Source organism: Anomaloglossus baeobatrachus, chromosome 2 (genome assembly GCF_048569485.1).
Source record: "Anomaloglossus baeobatrachus isolate aAnoBae1 chromosome 2, aAnoBae1.hap1, whole genome shotgun sequence".
NCBI lineage: Eukaryota > Metazoa > Chordata > Amphibia > Anura > Aromobatidae > Anomaloglossus > Anomaloglossus baeobatrachus.
The window spans coordinates 289,530,838-289,558,077 of NC_134354.1; the positions used below are offsets into that span (position 1 = coordinate 289,530,838).

Genomic DNA, 27,240 nt, shown 5'->3' on the forward strand with positions numbered 1-27,240 from the left:
GTTTTTATGTGCGTTTTTGTCTCTAAAAACGCACCCGCGGCTAAAAAACGCGACAAAAACGCATGCGTTTTTGCCGCGATTTGGTGCGTTTTTTTGCTGCGTTTTTGCTCACTGCGTTTTTAATCAGTGCACAATGCCATTAAAGATTGTTGATGAAAAAAAAAAAAAGTGTGATGTCATTTCCTTCTTTAAAATGTTCATTGTATGCAGGAGAGCAGACAGCTGCAGAACTAGTGTATGCAGGAGAGCAGACAGCTGCTGCAGAACTACAAGGCTCAGCAGCCTCCATTCACTAGTGTATGCAGGAGAGCAGACAGCAGCTGCAGAACTACAAGGCTCAGCATCCTCCATTCACTAGTGTATGCAGGAGAGCAGACAGCAGCTGCAGAACTACAAGGCTCAGTATCCTCCATCCAGGACTGTATGCAGTTTTTTGCCCAAAAAGAAAAAAAAATGACATGGGCTTCGCCATATTTTTGTATGCTAGCCGGGTACAGCAGGCAGGTACGGGCTGCCCCCAACCCCCAGCTGCCTTTTTGTACCCGGCTGGGAACCAAAAATATAGAGAAGCCCTTTTTTTTTAATTATTTCATGAATTTCATGAAATAATTAAAAAAAAAAAAAAAATGACGTGAGCTTCGCCTAATTTTTGAGTCTAGCCGGGTACAACTAGGCAGCTGGGGATTGGAATCCACAGTGCAGGGTGCCCAAGCTTTCTGGGCACCCCCACTGCGAATTGCAGTCCGCAGCCACCCCAGAAAATGGCACTTTCATAGAAGCGCCATCTTCTGGCGCTGTATCCAACTCTTCCAGCTGCCCTGATGCCGGGTGGCTAGCTGGGTAATAATGGAGTTAGGGCTAGCTGTATATTATCAGCTAGCCCTAAGCCCGAAATTCATGGTGTCACGCCATTAGACATGACTACCATGAATTTCTAGTAATGATAAAAAAAAAAAAACACAACACACAGAAAAATATTTTTATTAGAAATAAAACACAACACAATTAGTGACTCCATCTTTATTGAAATAAAGAACCCCCCCTCCGCAGTAATCCTGGGTCAGGGTCCCGTGCCGTCCAATCCGGATCCAATATCATCTGATCGGTTTGCTGGAAGGCAAAGCGATCAGATGATGTGTCAGGTTAAACTACGTGATGCATCAGTAGAAAAAAAAAAATAATACTCACTTATGTGCTGTGCTGATCGGCAGCTCCTGGAGCGATCGATTGGACAGGAGTCTGATCCTGTCCGATCGCTGCAGGAGCTGCCGGTAATCAGCTGATGAAGTCCCCTGACGGCAGGATCAGCTGATAGCCGGCCGGGCGCGAAAAAGCCGGCGAGACTACGATCAGCTGATGCGTCAGGTGACTGCATCAGGTGATCCACCGCCAGGTCCTGCAAGCAAGGTCCTGCCCCGGGGAGACTGCACACAGCCAGAGCGGCGGTACCGGGACAGGAGCTGGGAGCGGGCATGGCACCGGGACCCTGCAGACAGGTGAGAATATATGACATTTTTTTTTTCTACTGTTCACTTTGGTTTTCGCCGCTGCCTCCACCTCCCGCCCAGACATGGCGCCGCACGGAGCTGACATGGCACCGGGCGGGTTGTGGACGCAGCGGTGACGGTACCGGGAGGATTCATGCTTCTGTGTTTACTGACAGAAGGAATCCTCTTCCTGTACACGTCACTTTACTGCCCACCCCTTGCGTTTATAGCTGCGGTTTTAGTCATAGAAACGCGGCTATATGCGTTTTTCATTGCGTTGTTGAACATCTCATTGAACTCAATGGGTGATAAACGCAGTGAAAAACGCAGAAATAATTGACATGCTGCATTTTTGTGGTCACCACAAAAACGCAGCCACAAAAAAACACTGTGTGCGGACAGCACTTCTGAAAACCCATAGACATTGCTGGGGAAGCAATGTCACTGCGTTTTCAGCACAAAAACGCGGTAAAAAACGCCGCTAAAACGCGGCAAAAATGCCTAGTGCGCACAAGGCCTTACATGTCATTCTCTATCTGTTGTATACACTCAGATTAGGAGAGGTGAGGCGCCATCACACACAGGAGAGCATACTCCGCCCACTTTACGGCAGGTTGTAATCTGAGCTTTTTATACAGTCTGATTTCTGTAGGATTTCAGCAGCTGCTCCCCCTAGTGTTTAACAGTGGAAAATATCAAACTTTCTATTTTTTTTTTTTTTTTCAGATTTTGCTCAATTAAAAACAAATAATAATATTTAAACAAAACATTAAAACATTATTACTTTACATTTTTTCAGTTATTGGATTTTTTTTTTTTTTGACGATACCTTCCCTTTAAAAATAAAAGTATCGACCATGCTATGTCTCTAAATAATTGCCCCTCACTGTGCTTCTTGCACAAATATCCCTTCCCTCCATACTGCTCCTCTGAAAAATATGTGCAACACATTGCCCATCTCCTTAATACCTCTCCAACACAGCCCCTCTCAATAATATCCTCCACACACACTGCCCTCCAATGATATCCCCACACACTGCCCCTCTCCATGATACCCCTCATACACTGCCACTTTCCATAATATTCCACACACACACTGCCAATCTCCATACTGTCACCGACCTCACACTGAGCCTCTCCATAATATCACCACCCCACACAGACTGCTCCTCTCTATAATACCCATAACATACACTGCCCTTATCCATAATACCCCTTACGCACACTGCCCCTCTGTAATACCCTTCACGCACACTGCCCCTTCCATAATACCCCCCACACACACTGCTTCTTTCCTCCATAATACCCCTCACACACACTGCCTCTTTCCTCCATAATACCTCTCACACACACACTGTATCTCTCCTCCATAATACCACACACACACTGCCTCTTGATAATACCCCTCATGCACACTGCCCCCTCCATAATACCACTCACACACACTGCCTCTCTCCTCCATAATATCCCGCACGCACTGCCTCTCTCCATAATAACCCTCACACAGAGTGCCTCCCCATACTGCCCCTCACACACTTTCTCTCTCCATAACGCTTCTCACACTGCCTCTCTCCATAATAACCCCCCACAATACTCCTCTCCTACTGTCTGCCCACCCCCACACTGAGCCTTTCCATAAAATAACCACTCCCCCACAAACCACCCTCTCCAAAATATCCCCTCAAATTCCCCTTTCCCACAATATCCCCCCACCCTTTGCTATACCCTTTGCTTGTCAGTAACCCCAGTCCTTCCCTCATTCATAAATGACACATTTAATCTTTAGCTCCTCCATAGAGCACTTGCCGGGGCTGACGCTTCTGATGTCTCGGCGGCGCCACCAGCAGCGTGATGACATCAGCAGCATACTGACCTAATCACATTGCTGCACGTGGGAGCAGGGGCTGACAAGATCCCTCCTACTCTGCCCCAGTCCTGGCACTCAGGTTTTAGTATGTGTTTTGTGTCTGAGAGACGCAAATACGTTTGTGTATTGGAAGCAGGGAGTGGTGATTCCTAGACAGGTCCGTGAGCCACTTTAGTGTGCTGACTGTTGTGCAGGCCTGGCGTAGTGTAAAAAAATCATTGTTCTTGGCAGTGTATTGTGCTGTGTAACAGGCTTGCTTTGCCGAGAACCATGGCAGCCTATGGACATTGAGCGATCTATTGCAATTTGCTCAGTGCCCGCCCTTTGCTTTAGTCTGCCTGTGTAAATAGGCAGTGAACGACCGGAGATCGGTATAAGTTTACTGATTAGTAGTTGTGTCATGCTGCCATTCGATCCATGTAAACTGACCTATAACTTCAATTGTTCATTCATTGCAGAAATATATGTTTCATGGACTTCCTGGGCTCAATATAGAAATGCCTTCAGTGCTATATCCATTACCTTTGCCTCAATATGATGGAAGATCGCCTTTAAAACCACAGCAAAGTGAACCAACATCAGTGCGACCTTGGGTAAGAGCTTGTTGTCTTAAAGGGAATCGTTCAACAGGAAGCATAATGTAGAGACTGAGACATTGATATAATCACTAACTGAGATGCTTGCTGTAGTTTTGCTAAAATCACTGGTCTGTGAGCAGGAGATTATCACTAAAGTATTAGTAAACCTATCTATGTAGTTCTCCATATTCATGAACTGTGTATAACCCTGTTTTCACCACTGATTGGCACCTTTCCACCTGTGCACAGTAGACAACAAAAGCTGTTAATCAATGGTGTTGGTTGGGGGTCTACAGAGCTTAGCATTCAGCAAACTGGTAGATCTGCAGGAGGTAGATCAGTGATTTATATAGTAGGATGTATTTCACTTGTCATCCCACGTCAAAAGGGTAAACAACCATATAAAAAATAAACAATGTTGATATATACCCAAAGGCCTCTTATGTCCTTAAGAAATCTTACAGCTATACAGTCCTGGAATTGAGAGGAATCCCCGCTTTTACAAATATTTTGGTACAGCAAAAAATGAAAACTTGACTTCCACCCCGTAACAGAATGAAGCAAGTTGTTCACTCTTTATTCAGTTTGAAGATGCTGGTTAGTTGGGTTTTTTTTTGTAGTATGCCTTTAGAGGTTTTGACTACCTCCATTTCTTTATCGTTCCTTATGGGAGACCCAAACCATGGGTGTATGCTACTGCCCCCGGAGGACACACAAAGTTACTACACTCAAAAACGTGTAGCTCCTCCCTCCTAGCATATACACCCCCTGCTAGCCAGATCTAGCCAGTTTCTTGCTTTGTGTCAGGAGGATCACACACACACATGCATTCTCTTTTGATTTTTCATTTTTTCTAAAGATTTGGAAGAAAAGCGGGTCCACTGGACTCCCAGCATGTCCCTTCTCACCCCCCTGGCGGCGGTGCTGTTAAGGTTGACTTCAGGGCAGGAGCCCTTCATGCCGCGCTCCTTCACCATCCCTTAGTGGCTCTGGCTTGAAGTTGGAGCCAACACGGTTCTCACTGCCTTGCAGGAGACCGGCCTCCATCCGCAGCCCTTGTGCAGGACCCTGCTGGAAGGAGCACTGGACCCCCACCCCACCAGGGACTGGGCCCTGCGTCTCAAAGCTAAGTATAGAGACGTTATTCAGAGGGTCCTTCTGCAATGTGGGGCACTTTTTATTGTGGGGGACAGTGATGCTTGATAATGCTGCTTTTACTGTGTTTCCGGCCGGTTCCACGGTTTCTTACTGGGAACCGCGCCGATGATGCCTGATTTCGGCCGCATGTATAACTCTAGGCCCCGGCTTCAGCCGCGGCCTAGTTTCGTTTTCGTTCCCCTGCATGTCAGTCATGCAGGGGGACGCTGCAGAGCCGCCCGCCGGCCGCTCTGCACAGGGGAGGACGCTCCTTTTTGAGGAGATGATTCCCTCCCCTGTACATCTCCTTCGCCCTCCGATTCCCGCTCCTGGGTTAACCCCCGCCCCCCCCCCCCTCACTCTGGCGCCATTTTCTCAGCGTCTCAGTACTCTGGTCGGCGCTGGCTGCTCTGCAGTGCAGAGGGAGTGAATATCTGGCTGGGGGTCCAGTCCTGGAATCCGGAGGGCACTCATATAGTGGCCTGCTAAGTCACAACCTCTGGTTGTGCACTTTTATTCACTCTCAGGGCATTCTGAAGGAGTTAATTCTTTATCATAGAATCTCCTCCTCAGCAGCATGTCTCACACTAGGAGCAAAGCTCCAAGGCTGTACACTACATGTTCTGCATGTAAGCTCATATTGCCTGAACCGACACACTGTAACGGTTTTTATGTGGTGGATAGTGGCAAGATGCCTCAGCCGGGATTCTCCCCAGGCTGAACCTCTGTCTTGGGTATTCTAGCCATTCTAGACAGTCCCCCACCTCTGCAGCATGTCACAGAGCGAGACTGCAGGCTGTTTTTTATTATCCACTGCAGGTAGTCTCGTACGGCCTTACCGAGCTCATAACATGGGAGCTCATTCATGGTCCCTCCAGCTGCTCCGGTTTCGGTGGCTGACCCCCGTAGGAATCCTATTCCAGGGGTCGGCTGTCCCGGCATCTGCTGAGCATGCAGCCCCCTTCTCAGGGCGTTTTTCTGCTTCGCTCAGCAAAGCTCACAAGGGACTCTCCTTCTGGGACCCCGTCCTCCTAACAGGGAGACGCAGGGTCCCCTGTCCTCCCCGTCCCGCAGCTCCGATTACGAGCTGACTCGCTGGACGAGGAGGATGTCTCTACCACGGGCTCGGACGCTACTTGATGTACATTGATCCGTCCGTAGGTGACGCAGATGCGAATGATTGGATTTCGTCCATTATTCTTGTACTGGACCTCCATCCGCCTGATCAGGGAAGTGTTCCCCGCTGGCAGAAATGCATCAGTATGCCTTTAACATGACGAGGAGTGTGTTCTTTAACCACTCCAGTTTTCAGCCCGCCGCGTCCAAGCCCACAGCCTATCCTGCAGACCCCACAGCGGAGTTCTGCTGCCTGTCTCCCCCTCCCATCTGAGGTGGTTTAGGAGTGTACTCATTCACCAAGGGTAGCCACTCCGGTATCTGGACTTCAGCCCGGATAGTTGTATCAGTGGCTGACGGCACCTCTATATGGATCCTACGGTACATTAATTTTGTACTGGACCTCAATCCGCCGGTGTTACCTTATCTAGGTGAACACAACGTGTGTTCCTTAACCTCTCCAGTTTTCAGGCCCCTGTGACCAAGCCCAGGGTCCGCTCTGACAGTCGCTTCCCATGAAGCGTGATTCTGAGGACTGGATTTCCCCTGTCCACCAATGGTGGTCAAGTAGTGGGCTCATTCACCTTAGGTGGCTCAGCCCGGGCCGTTATGTCAGTGGCTGATGGCTCCTCACTTACGGTTCTGCGGTCCGCCCGGTTGTCCTTTGGGCCAAGTTCGGTATGGGGACGGCAGGAGCTTCGTTCTCCTCAGCTTACAGCAGTGCGGTTTTTTTGTACCTTCTCTGCTTCTCTGGAGGAGATGCATTCTCTCACAGGGACTCTATGCCAAAACGGTTGCCTGAACTTCCAGACTCAGTTCTTTCATCCTATACCAGATCTGCCATGCTGGACGCCGCACGGCGGTGATCTGGGCTACCTTCCTCGCTATCCGCAAGCTCCTGTGGCTTCGGATTTCGAAGGCAGATGCCTCTATGGAGGTTCCCTGCTGGGCTCCCCCTTGGTGGGACCAGTTTCCTCGGAACCAACTGAGTGAAATTAAGGAAGCTCTTGGCGGGGAGTATTCTTCCTTGCCACAAACCTAAATCAGGGAATCTGTCCAGGACAGGAATCAGTTGAGGTTTCGGTGGTTTCCGTTCCTCCATCTGGTCGTCCTCTAGCTCAGCCTAGGTTCATAGAACCAAATAGCTCGAAGCTGCGTCTTCAGAAGGCCGCAGGAGATGCTGTCACTGAGTCAGCTTCCTCCGAGCTATTTAGCCACGCCAACAACCTCCTCGGTCGGTGGCAGGCTCTCTCCACGTGGCGACGTAGGGTTCTAACACGTCTCCGTTCAGTGGGGGCGAGATTATATCTCCCTTGGCTACAGGATGGACTTCTGTCCACCCGCCAAACAGATTTTCTCTGTCATCTCCTCCCTGCTCCAAGGCCGCCGCCTGCTCACAGGCCGTGGCATTTCTGGCAGGCCGATGGAGTAATTGTACCGGTTCCCATCTGGGAACGGTTCTGAGATTTTTGCTTAAATCTATTCCTAGTCCCCGAAGAGGGCGGTGCCTTCCGACCTGGATCTTTAGCTTTTCAAGCATAGCCAGGTGTGGCGTTTTCACATTGAGTCTTGGTTTTGTTCCGTGTGTTTTTTTTCACCGGATCAATCAAGACCCCAAGGCGATTCCCTAGCAACCATCGGCATCAGAGATGCCTATCGGCAGGAGTCAATCGCAGTTTCACACCAGCGTTGACTACGTTTTGACAATCGGAGTGGTCCAATCGTGGCTCTTCCCTTGGGGTTAGCCAAGGCCCCTCGAGTATTCTCATGGGGCAGCTGTGATCAGGGTCCTGCCCCCCTAGGGGTTGGCAGTCATTTTTAGCCCTGGACGGCCTTCTTGTCGGGGTTTCATCCAGTGCTGACTCTTAGCAGAGTGCTTCGCTCACTCTCGCCACTCTGACCTATCGGGTGGCTTGTCTTCTGTCCAAGTCCACTCTGACTTCGAACCAGAGGTTCTCAGGGCGTCAATGGAAGCGGTTCCTTGCACAGTTTTTCCTGCGTCCTCTGAGACTGGATGTTTTCCGCTGTACAAGCGAACTCACTCCTCCCACGGGGTGGTGGCTTCGCCACAGACCAGGGGCTCGTTTCAGTGGTGGCTTCGGCCACTCTGTCTCAGGGGCGCTCCTTTTCTGGCCCGTTCCGGGTAATCCTCACCAGGATAGCCTATCCGTCTTGGGAGCGGTATATCTCCATCGTGGAGCGCAGGGCGCTTGGACTCTGTCCGAATCAGCCCTCTGGATCAATGTGCTGGAATTCAGGGCTGTATTTCTTGCTCTCTAAGCCTTCACCATCTGTGGGCGGCTAGGCACATTCGAGTCCAGTCGGACAACGTGATAGCGTTTTCCTACACCAGCTTCCAGGGCGGGACACTCAGCCGCCTGGCAATCATGGCGGCTCAACATCCTTCAGTGGACAAGGGACTCCTAGTCCACCGTATCCGCAGTCCACATCCTAGATGTGAATACTACGAGGCAGGCTATTTCAGCTGTCCTACCGTGGTCCACAATCCTCAGGTTTTGCGGTAGACACACTGGTTCATGTTTGATCCCAGCCTTGTCTCTTTACGAATTTCACCCTCTACCTCTTGTCCAGCGTCCTGTGCAAGATCGGTAAAGGGGGCCGTCTGGTCATTCTTCCAGACTGACCTAAGCAGGCTTCGTACTCTGACCTGCTCCTTCTGTCCGTTGGGTTGCCTTCGCATCTTCCGGACCGTTCAGACCTTTTCTCAAGAGGTCCGTTTTTTCCCCGTCAGAATTCTGGATTCTCAGATTGACGGCGTAGCTCTTGAGTCCTGGGTCTTAGCGACTTCTGATATCCTTCCTGAAGTCATCTCCACTTTGACTCGAGCTCCAAAGTGTCCTTTGACCTTTTTTGGCCTTGCCGACCCTCCTGTCCCTTCCACAGTCCGGTCTACAGCTAGGACTATCCCTCATTAAGGGACAGGTCTCGGCTCTGTCAGTATGTGCCAGCGGCGTATCGTCCGGCTGGCTCCGGTGCGCTCCTTTAAGGGCGCATCTCACATCATTCCGCCTTCCGGCGGCCTATGGAGACCTCGGACCTTAATCCGGTCCTCACGGTTCCCGGAAACCCCCTTTGCGCCGTCTTCGGGAGGTTTCTTTGTTGTGTCTTTCACAGAAAGTAGTCTTTCTAGTGGCTATAATTTCCCGCCAGAGAGTTCTGGCTGCGCTCCCTCGGAGTCACCCCCTTTTTGGTCTTTTGCATCAAGACAAGGTGGTCTTCATCCGACTCCGGACTTTTTCCCTAAGGCGGTTACTGCTTCCACCTTATCCGGGGCAATTTTCCTGCCTTCCTTTTGTCCGGCTCCTGTTCATCGCTTGAGGAAGCGTTGCATATCCTAGATCTGCTGCGGGCGCTCCGGATCTACGTGTCTCGCACCGCCGTTATTAGACGGTGCACCTCTCTGGTGCTGACTGTTCGTCAGCGTAGCGGTCTCTCGGCATCTAAGCCGACCCTGATCGTTGGCTTAGGTCAGCCATTTCTGAGACTTACAAGTGTACTCAAGTGCCTTCCCCACCGGGGATCAGAGCACATTTGGTCAGACCTGTCGGCGCCTTTTTTTCTTGGGCTTCAGGCACCAGGTTACGGCTCAGTAGGTCTGTCAGTCTGCAGCTCGAATTAGTCTGCATACTTTTTCGAAGCACTACCCAAGGCATGCTCATGCTCTGGCAGACGTGGGCTCGGCAGACGCATTTTTCCAGCGTCTGTCGCCCATTTGTGAAGTTAGGTTTGCCTGCTTCTCAATTGTCTGTTTATTCCCACCCATGGACTGCTTTTGAACGTCCCATGGTTTGGGTCTCCCATAAGGAACGATAAAGAAAAAGAGAATTTTGTTTACTTACCGTAAATTCTTTTTCTTATAGTTCCGTCATGGGAGACCCAGCACCCTTCCTATTGCCTATTGGCAGGTTTCTTGTTCCGTGTGTCTTCACCGGCTGTTATTGTTGTAGACTGAGGTTCCGGTTCCTCCGGATTTTACTCTGTCTCTTCTTGTGGGTGGATGTCCTCCTTCAGCTTTTGCACTAAACTGGCTAGATCTGGCTAGCAGGGGGTGTATATGCTAGGAGGGAGGAGCTACACGTTTTTGAGTGTAGTAACTTTGTGTGTCCTCCGGGGGCAGTAGCATACACCCATGGTTTGGGTCTCCCATGACGGAACTATAAGAAAAAGAATTTACGGTAAGTAAACAAAATTCTCTTTTTTTGATTGAGCACTCCTCCCATCAGCTTAAGGCTAGGGTCACACGATAGTTTAAAAAATCGTTCCGCTTTTTATCTAAAAAAAAAAATGGGATGTTTTTTTTTCTTGCTTGGCATCCATGTGCAATCTATTTTTTTACAGCAGCACTTATTAATCATTTACAGGACCATTTACAGTGTCCCATGTTACAGTATTGTAATATATCTGCAAAAATCGTATGCCATATTATGGCATCTGGTTTCTGTCACTCAGCCTTAGGCCTAAGACACACGGCGTTAAAATCAGAGCGAGTGGCATGCGATAAAACATCGCATTCCACTCGGACCAATATTAGTCTATGTCCCTGCACCCATGAGCGATTATTTTCTCAGCCCTAATCGGACCGAGAAAACAATCACAGCATGCTGCGACTGTAATGCGTTCCTGGTTTCTCTCGCACCCATTCAAGTCTAGGGGGCGAGAGAAAAATCGCACTGCACTTGCGGTACACCGGTGTACTGCGAGTGCAGGGCGAGAATGGCAATAGCTGGCTACGCAGGAGAGAGGGAGATAATTCCCTCCCTCTCCTCAGCGCTGTCCCTCCCCTCCTCAGTGCCGGCCCATCCCCTGCAGCTGTGGTCCGATTGCATGATCGGACCTCAGTCACAGTGACACTTGCATGACACTCGGCTCCTGCTGTGCTGCCAGCGTGAGCTAAGTGTCATGCGAGGATCGCAGTAATCCCCGTGTGGCCCCGGCATTAGTCTTGAATGGTTGAGTCTCATCCGATTTCGAGAGGAAAATTAGGCATGCTGCAATTTGTTTTTTTTCTTTCACATGCAGATTCGATCAGTGAAACAAATCAGTCATCTGCACTGCCCCACTTAACTAATTTGTCAGAGTAGTGTCCGTTTTTTTACGGATAGCATTCGGACTGAAAATACAGTCGTGCGACACTGGTCAAAAGCTGTTTTTAATTAGTGCTAGATCCTACCTGCCCTTTAAACATGAAGGTTTTTAGCCCGCGAGAAGCATGGTTAATAAATATTAGATTAGGGTCCCATCATGGAAAGGTTTGCCTTATCGCTGCTGGTGGACTCTCATGAATTGGCCAATTTGTACCTTTATTTATAAATATATTCTATGTATCATTATTGCAGTTTTAAATTCTATACATGCAATGTTTACATGCATCCTAGAGCTTTATAGTGCTGCTGTATTCTTTTGTTTGCATTTTGGTTACAAAAGTATACCATAAGAATAAGAAATGTGGAACAGGAAGACTGCAAAATAACAAGGTCTGATATATAGATAGAGATATATAACCTAGGTAAACATAAAATAAAACACTGTATATGTGGTTGCGTAAGTAGAGCCCTATGGGCAAAAGCTGGATGGCCCGATGTCAACTGCTGGTGACGTATATAGCTACTATGGGGCAGGCAGCCAGTGACTCTCTGCACCGCATATTATCAATAGGATGTGTGCTCAAAGAAGAGCATCCAGCGGGAAATTGTGTTGGACATCCACGAGTACCCCAACACTCTTGGCCTAGTCACGATCAGATTTTCTTTAGTCTATGATCGTTATGGCCTACACTACAGACATGACATACATAGTGTTATAGCTTTAGAAATATATATATATATATATATATATATATATATATACACACCGTGTATAATTATAATATACACACATACATATATATATACATATAAAAATGTGTGTGTGTGTATAATATATATATGTATATAAATATATATATGTGTGTGTGTGTATGTATGTGTGTGTATATATATATATATATATATATATATATATGTATCTAATATATATATATAATGTATGTATATACCGTAATTTTTGCATTATAAGACGCACCCCCAAATTTGGTGAAGGAATAGAGAATTTTTTAATAAATGGGGTCTGTCTTATAATGCCAGTGTCCGTCTAACCAATCATATAGGGTATATGTCCCTCATAGCCCCCCCATCCTAAAATTAGCCCCCTTAATCTGGATATGGCCACCTTATATTGAATATAGCCCCCTTGTGCTGGCACACGTCCCCCAGTAATGCCACACGGCCCCTATGGCTGGCACACGCCCCCTATGGCTGGTACACGGCCCCCTGTGGCTGGCACACGGCCCCTAGTGATGCCACAGGACCCCTATGGCTGGCACACGTTCCCTATGCCTGGCACACGTCCCTTATGGCTGGCACATGTCCCCTATGTATGGCACACGTCCCCTATGTATGGCACACGGCCCCCTGTGGCTGGCACACGGCCCCCTGTGGCTGGCACACGGCCCCCTGTGGCTGGCACACGGCCCCCTGTGGCTGGCACACGGCCCCCTGTGGATAGCACACATCACCCTGTGTTAGATATCGCCCCCATGCTGCTGCTTTTAGTAAAATAAACTCTTTCCTTACCTTCTCCAGCACTGTCCTCCCTCGTGTATCCCTCCGTGGGGTTGAGCTCCGGCCGGAGCTCAACCCCACGGAGGGAGACACGAGGGAGGACAGTGAGGGAGGACAGTTATCCTGCACTTCCTGGTTCTCTGTGCGGTCATGTGATCGGCAGAGCAGAGTGACATCTCTGCGTGCCTGATCACAGCAGCAGGAGGGAGACCGGGGAGACACGCTGAAGGAGGTAAGTAAAGAGTTTTTTTATTTTACTATGGGCAGCAGCATGGGGGCCATATCTAACACAGGGGGGGCATGTGCCATCAAAGGGGAGCACAGGCACATATAATATGGGCCGCTCCCCCAGCCCATCAACGCGGTGCGGTTTCAGCACCACGGTGATGGACAGCGGCTGTGCATATTATATGAGCGGGAGCAGGAGATCTCCCGATGCAGCCTTCACCAGCCTCCCTCAGCCTCCAGCACCGCTACAGAGCGGCCCCCACCTTCCCTGGACCCTGCAGTATATAATCCGTATATTCGGATTATAAGACACACCCCCTACTTTCCCCCAAAATTTGGGGGAACAAAAGTGCGTCTTATAAAGCGAAAAATACGGTGTAATATATATATATATATATATATATATTATATATATATATATATATATATATATATATATATATATAATTAATACAAATGACCGGCACTCCAAATCTTCTGACATATTTTTGTAGTTTATTCCATCATATCATACAGGCGTAAATTACACGTTTCGGCTAATAGTGAGCATTTTTCACATCTGATGTGAAAAAGGCTCACTATTAGCCGAAACGCGTACTTTACGCCTGTATGATATGATTGAATAAACTACAAAAATATTTCAGAAGATTTATTGTGCCGGTCCTTTGTATTAATTATACTGCGACTAGAGGCTGTGATTTTTGCAAAAGGAGGATCTACAAAATATTAATGTCACTTTTATGTTGAGGTGCCCATACTTTTGCACCAGTCAAATTTTGTTTAAATGCGGATTGCACATTTTCTGTTAGTACAATAAACCTCCTTTCAATCCTGAAATATTACTCAGTCCATCAGTTATTAGATATATGAAACTGAAATAGCTGTTGCAAAAACCCAAATTGTTATAAAGAAAAAAGGTTAACATTAATAGGGGTGCCCAAACTTTTTCATATGACTGTATATATACCGTATTTTTCGGACTATAAGACGCACCCTGGTTTTAGAGGAGGAAAATGGGAAAATAAAACTTTAAGCAAAAAATGTGGTCATGACACACTGTTATGGGGCGAGGATCTGCTGCTGACACTGTTATGGGGGTAATGTCCCCAAATTCTCTACTAAGGTACCCCATCCTGGTAATGATCCTCCTGCCTTGTATATGATCCTGCTATAAACCCCCATCCAGCCTGTTCACATACCCCCCCCATCCAGCCTGTTCACATACCCCCCCCCATCCAGCCTGTTCACATACCCCCCCCATCCAGCCTGTTCACATTACCCCCCCCATCCAGCCTGTTCACATACCCCCCCCATCCAGCCTGTTCACATACCCCCCCATCCAGCCTGTTCACATACCCCCCCATCCAGCCTGTTCACATACCCCCCCCATCCAGCCTGTTCACATACCCCCCCCATCCAGCCTGTTCACATACCCCCCTCATCCAGCCTGTTCACATACCCCCCCCATCCAGCCTGTTCACATACCCCCCCCATCCAGCCTGTTCACATACCCCCCCCCATCCAGCCTGTTCACATACCCCCCCCATCCAGCCTGTTCACATACCCCCCCCATCCAGCCTGTTCACATACCCCCCCCATCCAGCCTGTTCACATACCCCCCCCATCCAGCCTGTTCACATACCCCCCCCATCCAGCCTGTTCACATACCCCCCCCATCCAGCCTGTTCACATACCCCCCTCATCCAGCCTGTTCACATACCCCCCCCATCCAGCCTGTTCACATACCCCCCCCCATCCAGCCTGTTCACATACCCCCCCCATCCAGCCTGTTCACATTACCCCCCCCATCCAGCCTGTTCACATACCCCCCCCATCCAGCCTGTTCACATACCCCCCCATCCAGCCTGTTCACATACCCCCCCATCCAGCCTGTTCACATACCCCCCCCATCCAGCCTGTTCACATACCCCCCCCCATCCAGCCTGTTCACATACCCCCCTCATCCAGCCTGTTCACATACCCCCCCCATCCAGCCTGTTCACATACCCCCCCCATCCAGCCTGTTCACATACCCCCCCCATCCAGCCTGTTCACATACCCCCCCCATCCAGCCTGTTCACATACCCCCCCCATCCAGCCTGTTCACATACCCCCCCCATCCAGCCTGTTCACATACCCCCCCCATCCAGCCTGTTCACATACCCCCCCCATCCAGCCTGTTCACATACCCCCCCCATCCAGCCTGTTCACATACCCCCCTCATCCAGCCTGTTCACATACCCCCCCCATCCAGCCTGTTCACATACCCCCCCCATCCAGCCTGTTCACATACCCCCCACATCCAGCCTGTTCACATACCCCCCACATCCAGCCTGTTCACATACCCCCCCCTATCCAGCCTGTTCACATACCCCCCCCCATCCAGCCTGTTCACATACCCCCCCCCATCCAGCCTGTTCACATACCCCCCCCCATCCAGCCTGTTCACATAACCCCCCCATCCAGCCTGTTCACATACCCCCCCCCATCCAGCCTGTTCACATCCCCCCCCCATCCAGCCTGTTCACATACCCCCCCCCATCCAGCCTGTTCACATACCCCCCCCCCATCCAGCCTGTTCACATACCCCCCCTATCCAGCCTGTTCACATACCCCCCCATCCAGCCTGTTCACATACCCCCCCTATCCAGCCTGTTCACATACCCCCCCCATCCAGCCTGTTCACATACCCCCCCCATCCAGCCTGTTCACATACCCCCCCCATCCAGCCTGTTCACATACCCCCCCCATCCAGCCTGTTCACATACCCCCCCTATCCAGCCTGTTCACATACCCCCCCCCCATCCAGCCTGTTCACATACCCCCCCCCCCTCCAGCCTGTTCACATACCACCCCCCCATCCAGCCTGTTCACATACCACCCCCCCATCCAGCCTGTTCACATACCACCCCCCCATCCAGCCTGTTCACATACCCCCCCCATCCAGCCTGTTCACATACCCCCCCCATCCAGCCTGTTCACATACCCCCCCCCCCCCATCCAGCCTGTTCACATACCCCCCCCCATCCAGCCTGTTCACATACCCCCCCCCATCCAGCCTGTTCACATACCCCCCCCCCATCCAGCCTGTTCACATACCCCCCCCCCCATCCAGCCTGTTCACATACTCCCATCCTGCTATATGCCCCCATCGTGCTCATATACCATCCTGGTATATGGCCTGTATCCTATAGCACAGAGAAAAAAAATAAACGTTTATACTCACCTTTTCCTCACTCCCTGCAGCCGATCATCTTCCTCTCTGGCACGCTGACCTGTGTGTGTGGAGCCGTTCCCCTGCTGCATCGCGATGTCTTCCTGTCTGTGCCGATCAGCTGACCAGCACAGCACAGATCAGCTGACCGGCACAGCACAGATCAGCTGACCGGCACAGACAGGAAGATATCGCGTGCAGCAGGGGGGCGGCTCCACACACGGGGACGGGTGAGTGTACTGATTCACTGCACCCCGCGCTGGTAATGACGCGCGGGGGGCAGTGAATACAGCCGCACATGATCACTCCAGGCTGTAATTGCCAGGGGTGATCATGCGGCCGGCTCTTTGCTATGCGCTCGTCCTCCCGTCCACCTGTCAGCGCCGGCTTCTGCGCTGAGAGATGGCCGGGAGGTTGGGCGTGCATATGTAATGAGCGGGCCCACGTGGTCACGGCAGGCGCTGCTGCTGCCTGCTCGTGTCCCCGATGACCCGCTCCACCACAGCACCCTCGTTCCCGGCCGCAGCCCTATAGTCAGACCATAAGACGCACCCCCAACTTTCCCCCAACATTTGGGGGAAAAAAAGTGCGTCTTATGGTCCGAAAAATACGGTAATATAAATATATTACACCGTATTTTTCGCTTTATAAGACGCACTTTTGCGTCTTATAAATATATAAATATATTTTAATCTTTTTTTTTTTTTTTTTTTAAACTTTGAATTTTTATTGAGATTTTCAATTTACGTTTTTCATACATAAAATAAAACATAAAATTCACAATTCTTATCGAACCTAGACAAACAATGACAGGACAGGTGAGGAGGGTTAGGAGGGGAGAGGAGAAATAGGAGGGAAGAGGGAAGGGTTTCAAGAGTCCATGCTCCTTCCATAGGACCCATAGGCCTCAGTCTCACAGATCCTCCTGTCCCGCAAAGTAGTCCCATGGTGCCCACACGGCCTGGAAGCGGTCAACTGTGGCATGCAATAGTGCCGTGAGATGTTCCATGCGTCTAACGTCCAGTAATCTATACTTGAGGCTCTGGAGTGAGGGTGTCCCTGGCTGCCTCCAATTCTTTGCAATTAAGCATCTGGCCGCCGTAAGGATGTGGGACAAAAGCTTAGAGGCCGTTTTTCCCAATCCCCCATTCCCAAGACCCAGAACATAGATCAGGGGATCAAGATCAACCTCTATATATAGTACTTTATGGATCAACCCTCTAACCCGCTCCCAGAAGGGGACTATCCCTGGACAGGACCAGAATATGTGCAGAATGGTGCCCCTGCCTCCCCCGCATCTCCAGCAACAAGCCGGTATGGAGGGGTCTATGCCATGAAGGAAATCTGGAGTGTGGTACCAAAATAGCAAAATTTTATAGATATTTTCCTTATATAGTGTGCATATTGACGTCTTGGCGGCGTTTCCCCAGATTGCTGCCCATTCCTGAGGAAGTATCCGCCTTCCCAATAGAGACTCCCATTTCCGCATGTATGGAAAAGACCCCTCGGGCCCCTCCCGTGAATCAGAAAGCAAAATGTAAATTTCCGAAATCAGCCCCTTAGTATCAGTGCCCCTTCTGCAAATTTTCTCAAAATCTGTGGGAATCGAGGCCCCTGCCCTGCCAAACAAGGAGCCAGCCAAGTCTCTGATCTGCAGATATTGGAAAAACTCTCGATTAGAGAGAGAGAATTTATCTCTAAGGTACTCAAAGGAATGGATCTGCATTGTACTTCCATCTATAATGTCTGCAAATCTGAATAGACCTGCCTTGAGCCAGGGGTGCACCATGTCCGACTCCAGACTGCTTGGGAGCAAGGGTTGGTATATGAAGGACACCAGAGGGGAGCAGGGGGATGCCAAAGGAAATCTTCTAATGCAAAATGCCCAGAGGTCCCTAGTGAACTGCATCGTTCCAAGAAGAGGGGGTGGCGAATCACACCGGGCCGGGGGCCACAGGAGCGCGTTTGGATGTATAGGCGCCAGCCAAAGTTTTTCAATCTCAGTCCACCTGTTGTATGCCCAAAGGGACACCCAACAGGGGATCCTCCTAAGATGGGCCGCCCAATAGTATTTTAGGATGTCCGGGACAGAAAGCCCCCCCCTGTTTCTCCGAGCCATCAACACCTCCCTGGCCACCCTATGACGTTTGTTACACCAAATAAATCTAAGGATAGCCGCCTGAAGGGACTTCAGCTCCTTTATTGGTACCTTAACTGGGAGGGTTTCAAAGAAATATAATAATTTTGGGAGCAAGCTCATTTTAACCGCCGCAATGCGCCCCATCCACGAAAGAGGGAGGGGCAACCACTTGCTCAAAAGAGTTCTCAGCTCTCGGAAAAGGGGGGGGAAGTTAAGGTTATAGAGGGAATCATAAGTAGATGTGAGGTTAACCCCCAGGTACTTGACCGCATCTGTCTTCCAACGAAACTTAAAATTCAAACGCAGGTAATCCAGGGCCACCGGGTCGAGATTCAAGGGCATTGCCTCCGTTTTGCTAGAGTTGATCTTATACCCCGAAAGGCTCCCGTACCTACCCAAGGTGCACATTAAAATTGGAAGGGACACATGGATGTTAGTAAGTGTAATGAGCACATCGTCGGCAAAAAGTGAGATTTTAAACGGTTTATTCCTGACCAGGACCCCCGAGATGTCTGGGTTGCTCCTGACCGAGGCCGCGAGGGGCTCTATGCATAGTGCAAAAAGGAGGGGGGACAGGGGGCACCCCTGCCTGGTGCCATTGGAGATGAGAAAAGGCTTAGAGATGTGGAGGGGGAGTTTGATAGAGGCCGTAGGAGCGCTATACAGGGACTTCAAGGCCCGCATAAAGCCACCCGAGATCCCAAAGACCTCCATTGTCTTGAAGAGAAAAGGCCACGCAAGGCGGTCAAAAGCCTTCTCTGCATCTAGACTCAACACCAACGCCTGTTGCTTCGTCCGATTTGCCACATCCACCAGGTCTATGACCTTCCTGGTGTTGTCCCCCCCCTGACGGCAAGGGACAAAACCCACCTGGTCTTTATACACGAGTTGGGGCAACCATCGATTAAGCCTGGCCGCCAAGAGCTTGGTGAACATCTTCAAATCGGAGTTCAAAAGGGCTATTGGTCTATAATTAGCACAGTCCAATGGGTCCCTGGGTGGCTTGGGCAGGAGGATTAAATGGGAGTGTAGCATGGATGGAGGGATAGGGTCACCCTGAAGGAAAGAGTTAAACAAGGCGGCCATGTGTGGGAGGAGCTCCGCCGCAAACACCTTGTAATAAAAATAAGTAAAGCCGTCCGGGCCCGGTGACTTCCCGCCAGGCAGGGCTTCCAGAACTTGCTCCAGTTCCTCTGTAGTAATCTCTTTATTCAAAGCCGCGGCTGCTCCGCAAGGCAGTGAAGGGAGCTCAAGGGCCGAAAAATAGTCCCCAAGTGCCCCAGCCCCGCGCGAAGCCATGCCCGGGGGAACCGGAAGGTTATAAAGCTTGTTGTAGTAATTGAAAAAAATGTCAGCTATTGAAGCGGGGTGATAGTGGATAGTGCCCTTTTCGTCGCGCAGAGCCTGAGGGCATGAGGATGTAGCGCGCTCCTTAAGCTGCCTGGCGAGTAAGGTATGAGCCTTATTACTCCTTTCATAGTATCTTTGTTTGGAAAAGGTTAGCAATTTTTCTGCTCTGCCAATTGCCAAGTCTCTCAACTTTTCCCTAAGGCTGATGACTCTCCTAAGAATAGTCAGTGATGGGGCAGCCGCCAGTCTCCCCTCCTGTAGCTTAAGATGGGCCGTTATAGAGTCCCGCTGGCTTGTGGCATTCTTTTTAGCCCTGGCGCCCTCTCTAATGCATAGTCCCCTCATCACTGCCTTGTGAGCTTCCCAGAGTGTTGCCGGCGACGTGACCGTGCCCGTGTTCAACTGAAAGAATTCGACCAGTTGCTTATTTAAAAAGGCCCTAGTGTCGGGATTTTTGATCAGAGATTCATTAAGGCGCCAATGCTGAGGCCTAGGTCGAGGACCATCTTTCTTGAAGTCCATTATGAGTGGGGAATGGTCTGACCACGTAATGGATCCCATTTCCACCCTCTCAAGACGCCCCAGCAGCTGTGAGTCAATGAAAAAATAGTCTATTCTGGTGTGCGTCTGATGCGGATGCGAGTAGAAGGAAAAGGCCTTCTCTCCCGGGTGGTCCACCTTCCAAGCGTCGTATAAAGCCCCTGATCTAATGAGCCTACGAAAGTCCCGGGACAAATTTTTCAAAGCACCCGATGGAGGGTGTCCACCCACAGAGAGTCTGTCGGCCACCTCCGAAAAAGGGATGTTAAAGTCTCCCCCCAACACCGTAGAGGCCGGTGCCAGTCCGCCTATCAGATCGAGTATTTTCTTAAGAAAGCGTATCTGCCCTTCATTAGGTGCATAAATGTTGGCCAGTATGTGCGGGGATCCCCCCAGTTGGCCCTCCAGAATCACATATCTACCCTCTGGATCGCAGTAAGAACCCGTAATTTGTAGAGGACAACTGGAGGATATTAAAATAGCAACTCCCCCCCTCTTGGAGCCCGAGTAAGCCGAGTAATGGATGGGAAAGCGGTGGGACGCAAATTTGAAAGTGTTTGATTCCACAAAATGTGTTTCTTGGATAAAGGCTATGTCTGCACCTGATGTTTTCAGTTCCTGTAGCAGCAATTTCCTCTTACGGGGTGAATTTGAATTCAGACCTTTTACGTTAAGAGAGATAATGTGGGTCATATCTAAAACTTAGAAGTAAGAAAAAGCTAATGGCACACCTATACCGTCGGGGGCATGACTTCCCCTGTGAAGCCGGCCAAAGGAGATGGTCCATACGACAAAGGGCCGCAGCTCCCAGGGACTCTAGAAGGGGTGGTACCGGAAAGGACACATAAGGAAAAAACATCGGGGAGGGGGGAAGACAAGGACAAACATAGAAATGAACATGAATTAAGAACATTAACCAAAATGCATAAACCTTAGGCATAGATTCCCGGGGGGTCAACCCGGAAGGGAGAGACCTAGAGGGAGGTTCCCCAACCCGTCTGAGCTAAGAGAGCCACCCACCTCACTCCCCAGTAGCCCTCCCACGGGGGTCAGTCCAGTGGGCACGGGCCCGTGCCAAAAGGAAACAAGGGAAAAAAAAAAAACAAAACAAAAAACCTCAACCACTAACTCCAAGTAAGGGGACCGGGCTCCCGCCAACCCCCCTACCACCCACGGCATCATTGTGGCTACAGCCCCCCCCCCTTATGCAGCTCAACAGACCCAGAGGGCCGCAGATGACACAATGGACAGTCAGAGGCTTGCTGTAGAGAGAGTCACAGTATCACAAAGCATGCTCAGCCACTGGAACTCAGAGGGTATAAGAAATAGGCACCAACCAGGTTAAGAAGTGTCCTCAACGGTGAGCCGGGGAGGGGAGCGACCCGCGGCCCCTACCTCCTCTCCCCCCCAAAGCCCCACGCCCTCCACCCCTCACCTTGGACCACACGGGAGGGGGCGGCCCTTCCAACCTTTGCAAGTCCCAATCTGGGATACAAACCGCTGGAATGTCCAGTGCTTCACAGAACAGAGTGGTATCTGCTGGAGTGCGAAGGGTCGCCGATTTACCCCCTCTGCGCGCTGTTAGTGCAAACGGGTAACCCCAGCGGTATGGAACCTGGTGCTCCTTCAGGCTCGTGAGGAGGGGTTTGAGGTGCCGCCTTTTCTGGAGTGTGATGCGAGAAAGATCCGGGAAAAGCTGGATTTCCTTGCCATTGAACACAGGTGCCGTGCGCCTCATTCTAGCCTTAGCCATGATCAGTTCTTTGGTGGAGAAGTCGTGAATGCAACAAATGATGTCCCGGGGTTGGGTGGATAAATTCTTCGGCTGTAAAGCCCTGTGTGCCCTGTCCAGCTTGATGATGTTAGAAGGGGGAGCGTCCAACACGTCATTAAAGATGGATTGTAGTATGGAGTTTGTGTCCTCGGGCCCATCTGACTCTGGGACCCCCCTCACACGGACATTGCAACGGCGTCCTCTGTTGTCGAGATCCTCTATGTGAGACTGCATATCCTCCATTATTTTTTGTTGCGATGTTGCCAGTTTGTGTAATTCTGATACATGGGATCTGGTGATGTCATGCTCTTCCTCCAGGGATTCAATTCTGCTAGACAATTGCTGCAAATCTCTCCTCACTTCAGCTATTTCTGACCTGCAAGTTGCTTTAACCTCATGTATGAGGCATTGAAAGTCCTCTTTAGAAGGAAGTTTACTTATGAAATCATGCATGTCCTTATAGAAGGTGTCTGGCCCTTTAAGGTGAGCACCTGCAGTAATAGACGCTGGAGTTTTAGTCTGGTGCTGGGGAAGCTGGGGAGGTTGATCTCCACACCGAGGCCCAGAGGGGGGAAGCAGGCTGCTCTGTTCCCTGATATTACCAGCTGTGGCTGCAGTCCCTTCTTCTCCTGGCAGTGGGGAGGGCTGCCCCCCGACCTCCACCTTATCTCCCACAGCCACTATGTGCTCCTGGGCCTGCTGCTGCTGTGCCTGAGGATCCGATGCAGTGCAGGGCTGCTGAGCCAAGGCATCCCCTGTTGGAACTGCTGCAGAGACTCCTCCACTTTCCCCTGTGTCCCCGCTCACCCACTCCTCCTTCTCTTGCTGCTTAGCAGGCCGGGCCGATGCCTCCATTTCCCCTCCATGCTCCTGGAAAGATGGCGTCCGGGCCTCCCCTGGACCCTGTTCCAGGCCCAAGAAAGTATCCAGCGCCGTGGTGTGCAGTGGGGGGGCCACCGATGCCTGCTGCGATGGTTTAATCCTCCGTGGTCCCATCCTGAGAGCCGGTGAGTAGGTTTGTGCTTATGATAAGTGCTGATTTAGCTGAGGGTCAACAGGAGCTCCTCTTCCCCACGTCCACTCAGCTCAGCATCCTGGACACGCCCCCAATATATTTTAATCTTTAAAGTGTGTGTGTGTGTAAAATAAAAATAAACATTTTTGACTTTGGGATGTTTTTTATAATTTTTTTTATTATTTACATTACCATATATTTATTTTTAATGTAGAATCGAAAGAAGAAGTCTAGAGGTAAACAGAAGAAAGGCCAGCAAGGAGAAGAGAAAAAGGATGAAATGGAGAATGAGTTGGCAGACAGCCTTGTACCTACACTGGGCAGACTAACAATGAGTGTGGGAGATGCAGATTCAAGTGTCTACTTAGGTCCCCAAAAATCACCAATGAAAATTATTGGCAAAGATAAAGCAGCGTCCCCTTCAAGATTTAAGAAATTCTACAGTAGTGACTCTGAATATTCAGACGCAGAAGGCTGTCTGCAGAATAAGATAAGGTCGGGAATATATTTTTTGTTATCCATCCCCAGTTTCAGGTTTATATCAAATGTAAGGTTATCCAGGGTTATTTTGGCATTTGTTTCATTATAGAGTTCGCACACATTTTACATTGTGGTGTGAATATAGCCTTACTCGAAGAGTTGGCATATATGTCAGCATGTTTACTTGTCTGTTACATCTTTACTATATATTGTTATATGGCTGCGTTTATAAACAAATTTACACTCATTACATTGTCATACATGTGCAAGTGGTGTTATATATCACTTTTAGGCCAGGTTCAGACGAGCATCTGCAAAAATTGTTTGATATTCATCTTTAAAACTCGAACGATTTTCATCTTTATTGACATCCGTGTGTCCATACTTCACATCCGTGTGTCATTCATTTAAATGATATCATGTACATGATGAAGTACAGATTTGTATGTTCTGTATGGGATCTGTTTTGTTTATTGATTTTGTGTTTATTTGGCGGACCCATAGAATTAAATGGGCGAGTCTCAGATGATGTGAATCTCCTATGAATCACACGAACACTCGATCTATGGGAAAAACCCGTTCTCTGAACAGCTCCATCGAATAACATTGGTCAATGAGCTCTCTGAACGAGCAATTTTGGAGAGGACCATGGAACAATGAACTCAAATGATGTTTTTTAAAAGTGCGTTGGGTGTGAAATTTTTGTATTGTATAGTAGTATAAGCATACAACAGTACCCTCTGAGCAGGACAGAACAATGTTGTCGTTTGTGGGGTGCCTCCCTTAAAGTACCTCTCTATACGGTAGCAGATATCTAGATAGGTAAGGATGGTTGACCTTGGGGAGATCAACATCCAACACCGCGGAGACACCATCACGTGTTTCTCGACGCAGTGACACTAGAACAAGGCCCCCTGGGAAAATATGCAAAACAAGAAAGCCTGCGGAGACACCATCACATGTTTCTTAACGCTGGCAGGAAACTAGCCAGGTCTTTCACCGTGAAGGACCAACCACGGGAAGGGCAGTCTCCAGTCAAGGAAACCACCTATGCCAAAACATGGTATCCATCCGCAGACAGCTGTTTCGGGGTATTTGCCCCTCATCAGTGTGGAGTAGGAAACTGGCTAGTGGGAGCAATGCCTAGTAGAAGACTACATAGGTAAGGATGGTTGACCTCGGGGAGATCAACATCCAACACCGTGGAGACACCATCACGTGTTTCTCAACACAGGAGCCCCTTCGTGGCAGACACAGGGGACTTTAGCACAGATTGACAGCAGTGGGCTGAGCACCACTCCACTCGCTGTGGTTAGAGGCAGGTGATGGATATGTGACACAGCACCAGTTTCTACAAGGCATGATGTACCTCCTGAGCTGGCATCCTGTACAGGAACCTGATGTAGGATGTACTAGTACGTCCTATGTCAGGAAGGGGTCAGAATGAAGAAAAAAAACAAAAAATGGTGGCTAAGCATTTTAAGATTGCATGGCCGTGTGCTTGATATTAGATGCCCGTTTGCAGTGGATGTTTGTGAAACACCAAAACTGAAACAAGATGGGCGTCCATTGACAATGGTTTATTTTTTATATACACACACAGTGTATGTCATGTTTGTCATGGAAAAATCATACAATTCCTTATGTATCTAATGAGACCAACCTTAAATCAGTAAGAGGGAGCTTAGCAACCAAATAAACCTACACAGAAAAACTCCACAAGAAATTTTTAATAAAAAATATTTATCTTTATTAACAAACTTCAATAAAATCAGATTAAAATTCAAAGGAAAGTAAACACAAAAATACCATGGTCCAAGCGGTAATTAAATGGCAGAAAATGTTCTTGAAATTAACACCCCGAATAATTCACATAAATAATGCAATATGATGCAATAATTAATAATACCACAAGGTGGCAATCTATACCAAATTATATGCAAAGTTAAACATACAATGCGTTAATTCCTAATGCCACGAGGTGGCAGTATATACCCAGGACATGCAAATGTCTATAAGAAATGCAATATGATGCAATAATTAATAATACCACATGGTGGCAGTCTATATCTAGTTGCATACAAAGTTCTACATACAATGCATTAAATCCTAATGCCACAAGGTGCCAGTATATACCCAGGATACGCAATATGTCTAAAGAAATGATCTATATGAGTCAATGTACTAACCAGGGTCCACGCTAGTTTAATCTCACTCCAAATGGAGTATAAAGCTGGGTTCACACACAACGACAACGACGTCGCTGTTACGTCACCATTTCCTGTGACGTAACAGCGACCTTAGATGATCGCTAGTAAGCTGTCAAACATGTAATTTTAAGCAGCGACGGAGCAGCGATCATAGCGACCTCGACGGTCGTTGTGCGGTGTCACACGCGTCGCTATGCAACGACTCAGACCTTGATAGAGGCGTGGTGTTTACCCCTAGACATGTTTTGCGTTGCCTTTTTTCACGCCCCTCTGTTTTGATTGGTGATCGCTACAGCGCCTTTGTGTTGCCTTCACGCCTCTCTATTCCGATTGGTGATCACTACAGTGGCGCCTGATTGGGTGACCGTGCCAAACAAAGGAAGACGCAGTAGTGCTTTAATTCATTCTATTTCATTTCATTCAGATCCACAAAGAATGACACACTAGCGACACCAGACAGAGAATCTACTACGTGGAACAAAGAATGGAACTTAAAGAATGAAATCACTGTAACTCCTTCGGCAAGGTACCCAATCGGATCGCTGTTGTAATCACCAATCGGAGTCGTAGGGGCATTGCAAAATACACCGCAAAAACACGCGATTGTCCTACCTTCAGTCCTACGTCACTGCCTTCAGCGTCGTCACGACTGTCGCTGCTGCGGTGTCAAACACAAGGATGCTGAGCTTATCATGGCGCAGCGGGATAGCAGCGATCAAAAAATGACCTGGAATATTGAAGAGCAAGCAGCGATTTCGCAGCAGGGGTCTGATCGTTGTTATGTGTCACACACAGCGATGTCGCTGTTGAAGTCGTTGCTACGTCACAGAAAATGGCGACTTAGCAGCGATGTCGTCGCTATGTGTGACACCACCTTAAGACTGGGAACCATAGTCAGGGATAAAGAGATTAGAGTCCAAAGACAATAGAGAAGTAGGTACAAAGGTCACCACCTGATGTGATAAAAGGGTATAAAGTTTTATATTTACCGCACGGACCCCCTAATAAGGTGGTCACCTTTGTACCTACTTCTCTATTGTCTTTGGACTCTAATCTCTTTATCCCTGACTATGGTTCCCAGTCTTAAGGCCCCTTTACACACTGAGACTTTCTAGCGATCCCAACCTGGCCGCGATCCCAACCTGGCCGGGATCGCTACAAAGTCTTTTTTGAGTCGCTGGTGAGCTGTCAAACAGGCAAACCTTACCAACGACGCAGCAGCGATGCGGACCTGCAGAACGACCTAGCTGGTCATTGGGGACGTGTTAAAGCAGCTATTTGAAAGGGAAGTCGCTAACGAAGTCGCTGTAACAGTGTCAAACACTCTGATGCATGCTGCACAGCGGGAAATAAAGGACCAAGAAATGATCCTGAAAGATTTGTAGTGATCAGCAACCTCACAGCGGGGGCCAGGTCGCTGATGCGTGTCACACACTGAAATGTCGCTGGGGAGGTCGCTATTACGTCACAAAACCGGTGACGTT

The 27,240-nt window shown here is 49.3% G+C and overlaps 1 protein-coding gene across 1 annotated transcript in view; it reads left to right on the top strand.

The window, feature by feature from the left end:
* HEATR6 (HEAT repeat containing 6) overlaps nucleotides 1-27,240 on the top strand; it is a 140,370-nt gene that overhangs the window by 90,565 nt on the left and 22,565 nt on the right. Inside the window, exons 8-9 of the mRNA XM_075335842.1 lie at nucleotides 3,813-3,947; nucleotides 23,281-23,561. Of these exons, the coding sequence (XP_075191957.1) occupies nucleotides 3,813-3,947; nucleotides 23,281-23,561 (416 nt within the window). The remainder of the gene's footprint in view (nucleotides 1-3,812; nucleotides 3,948-23,280; nucleotides 23,562-27,240) is intronic.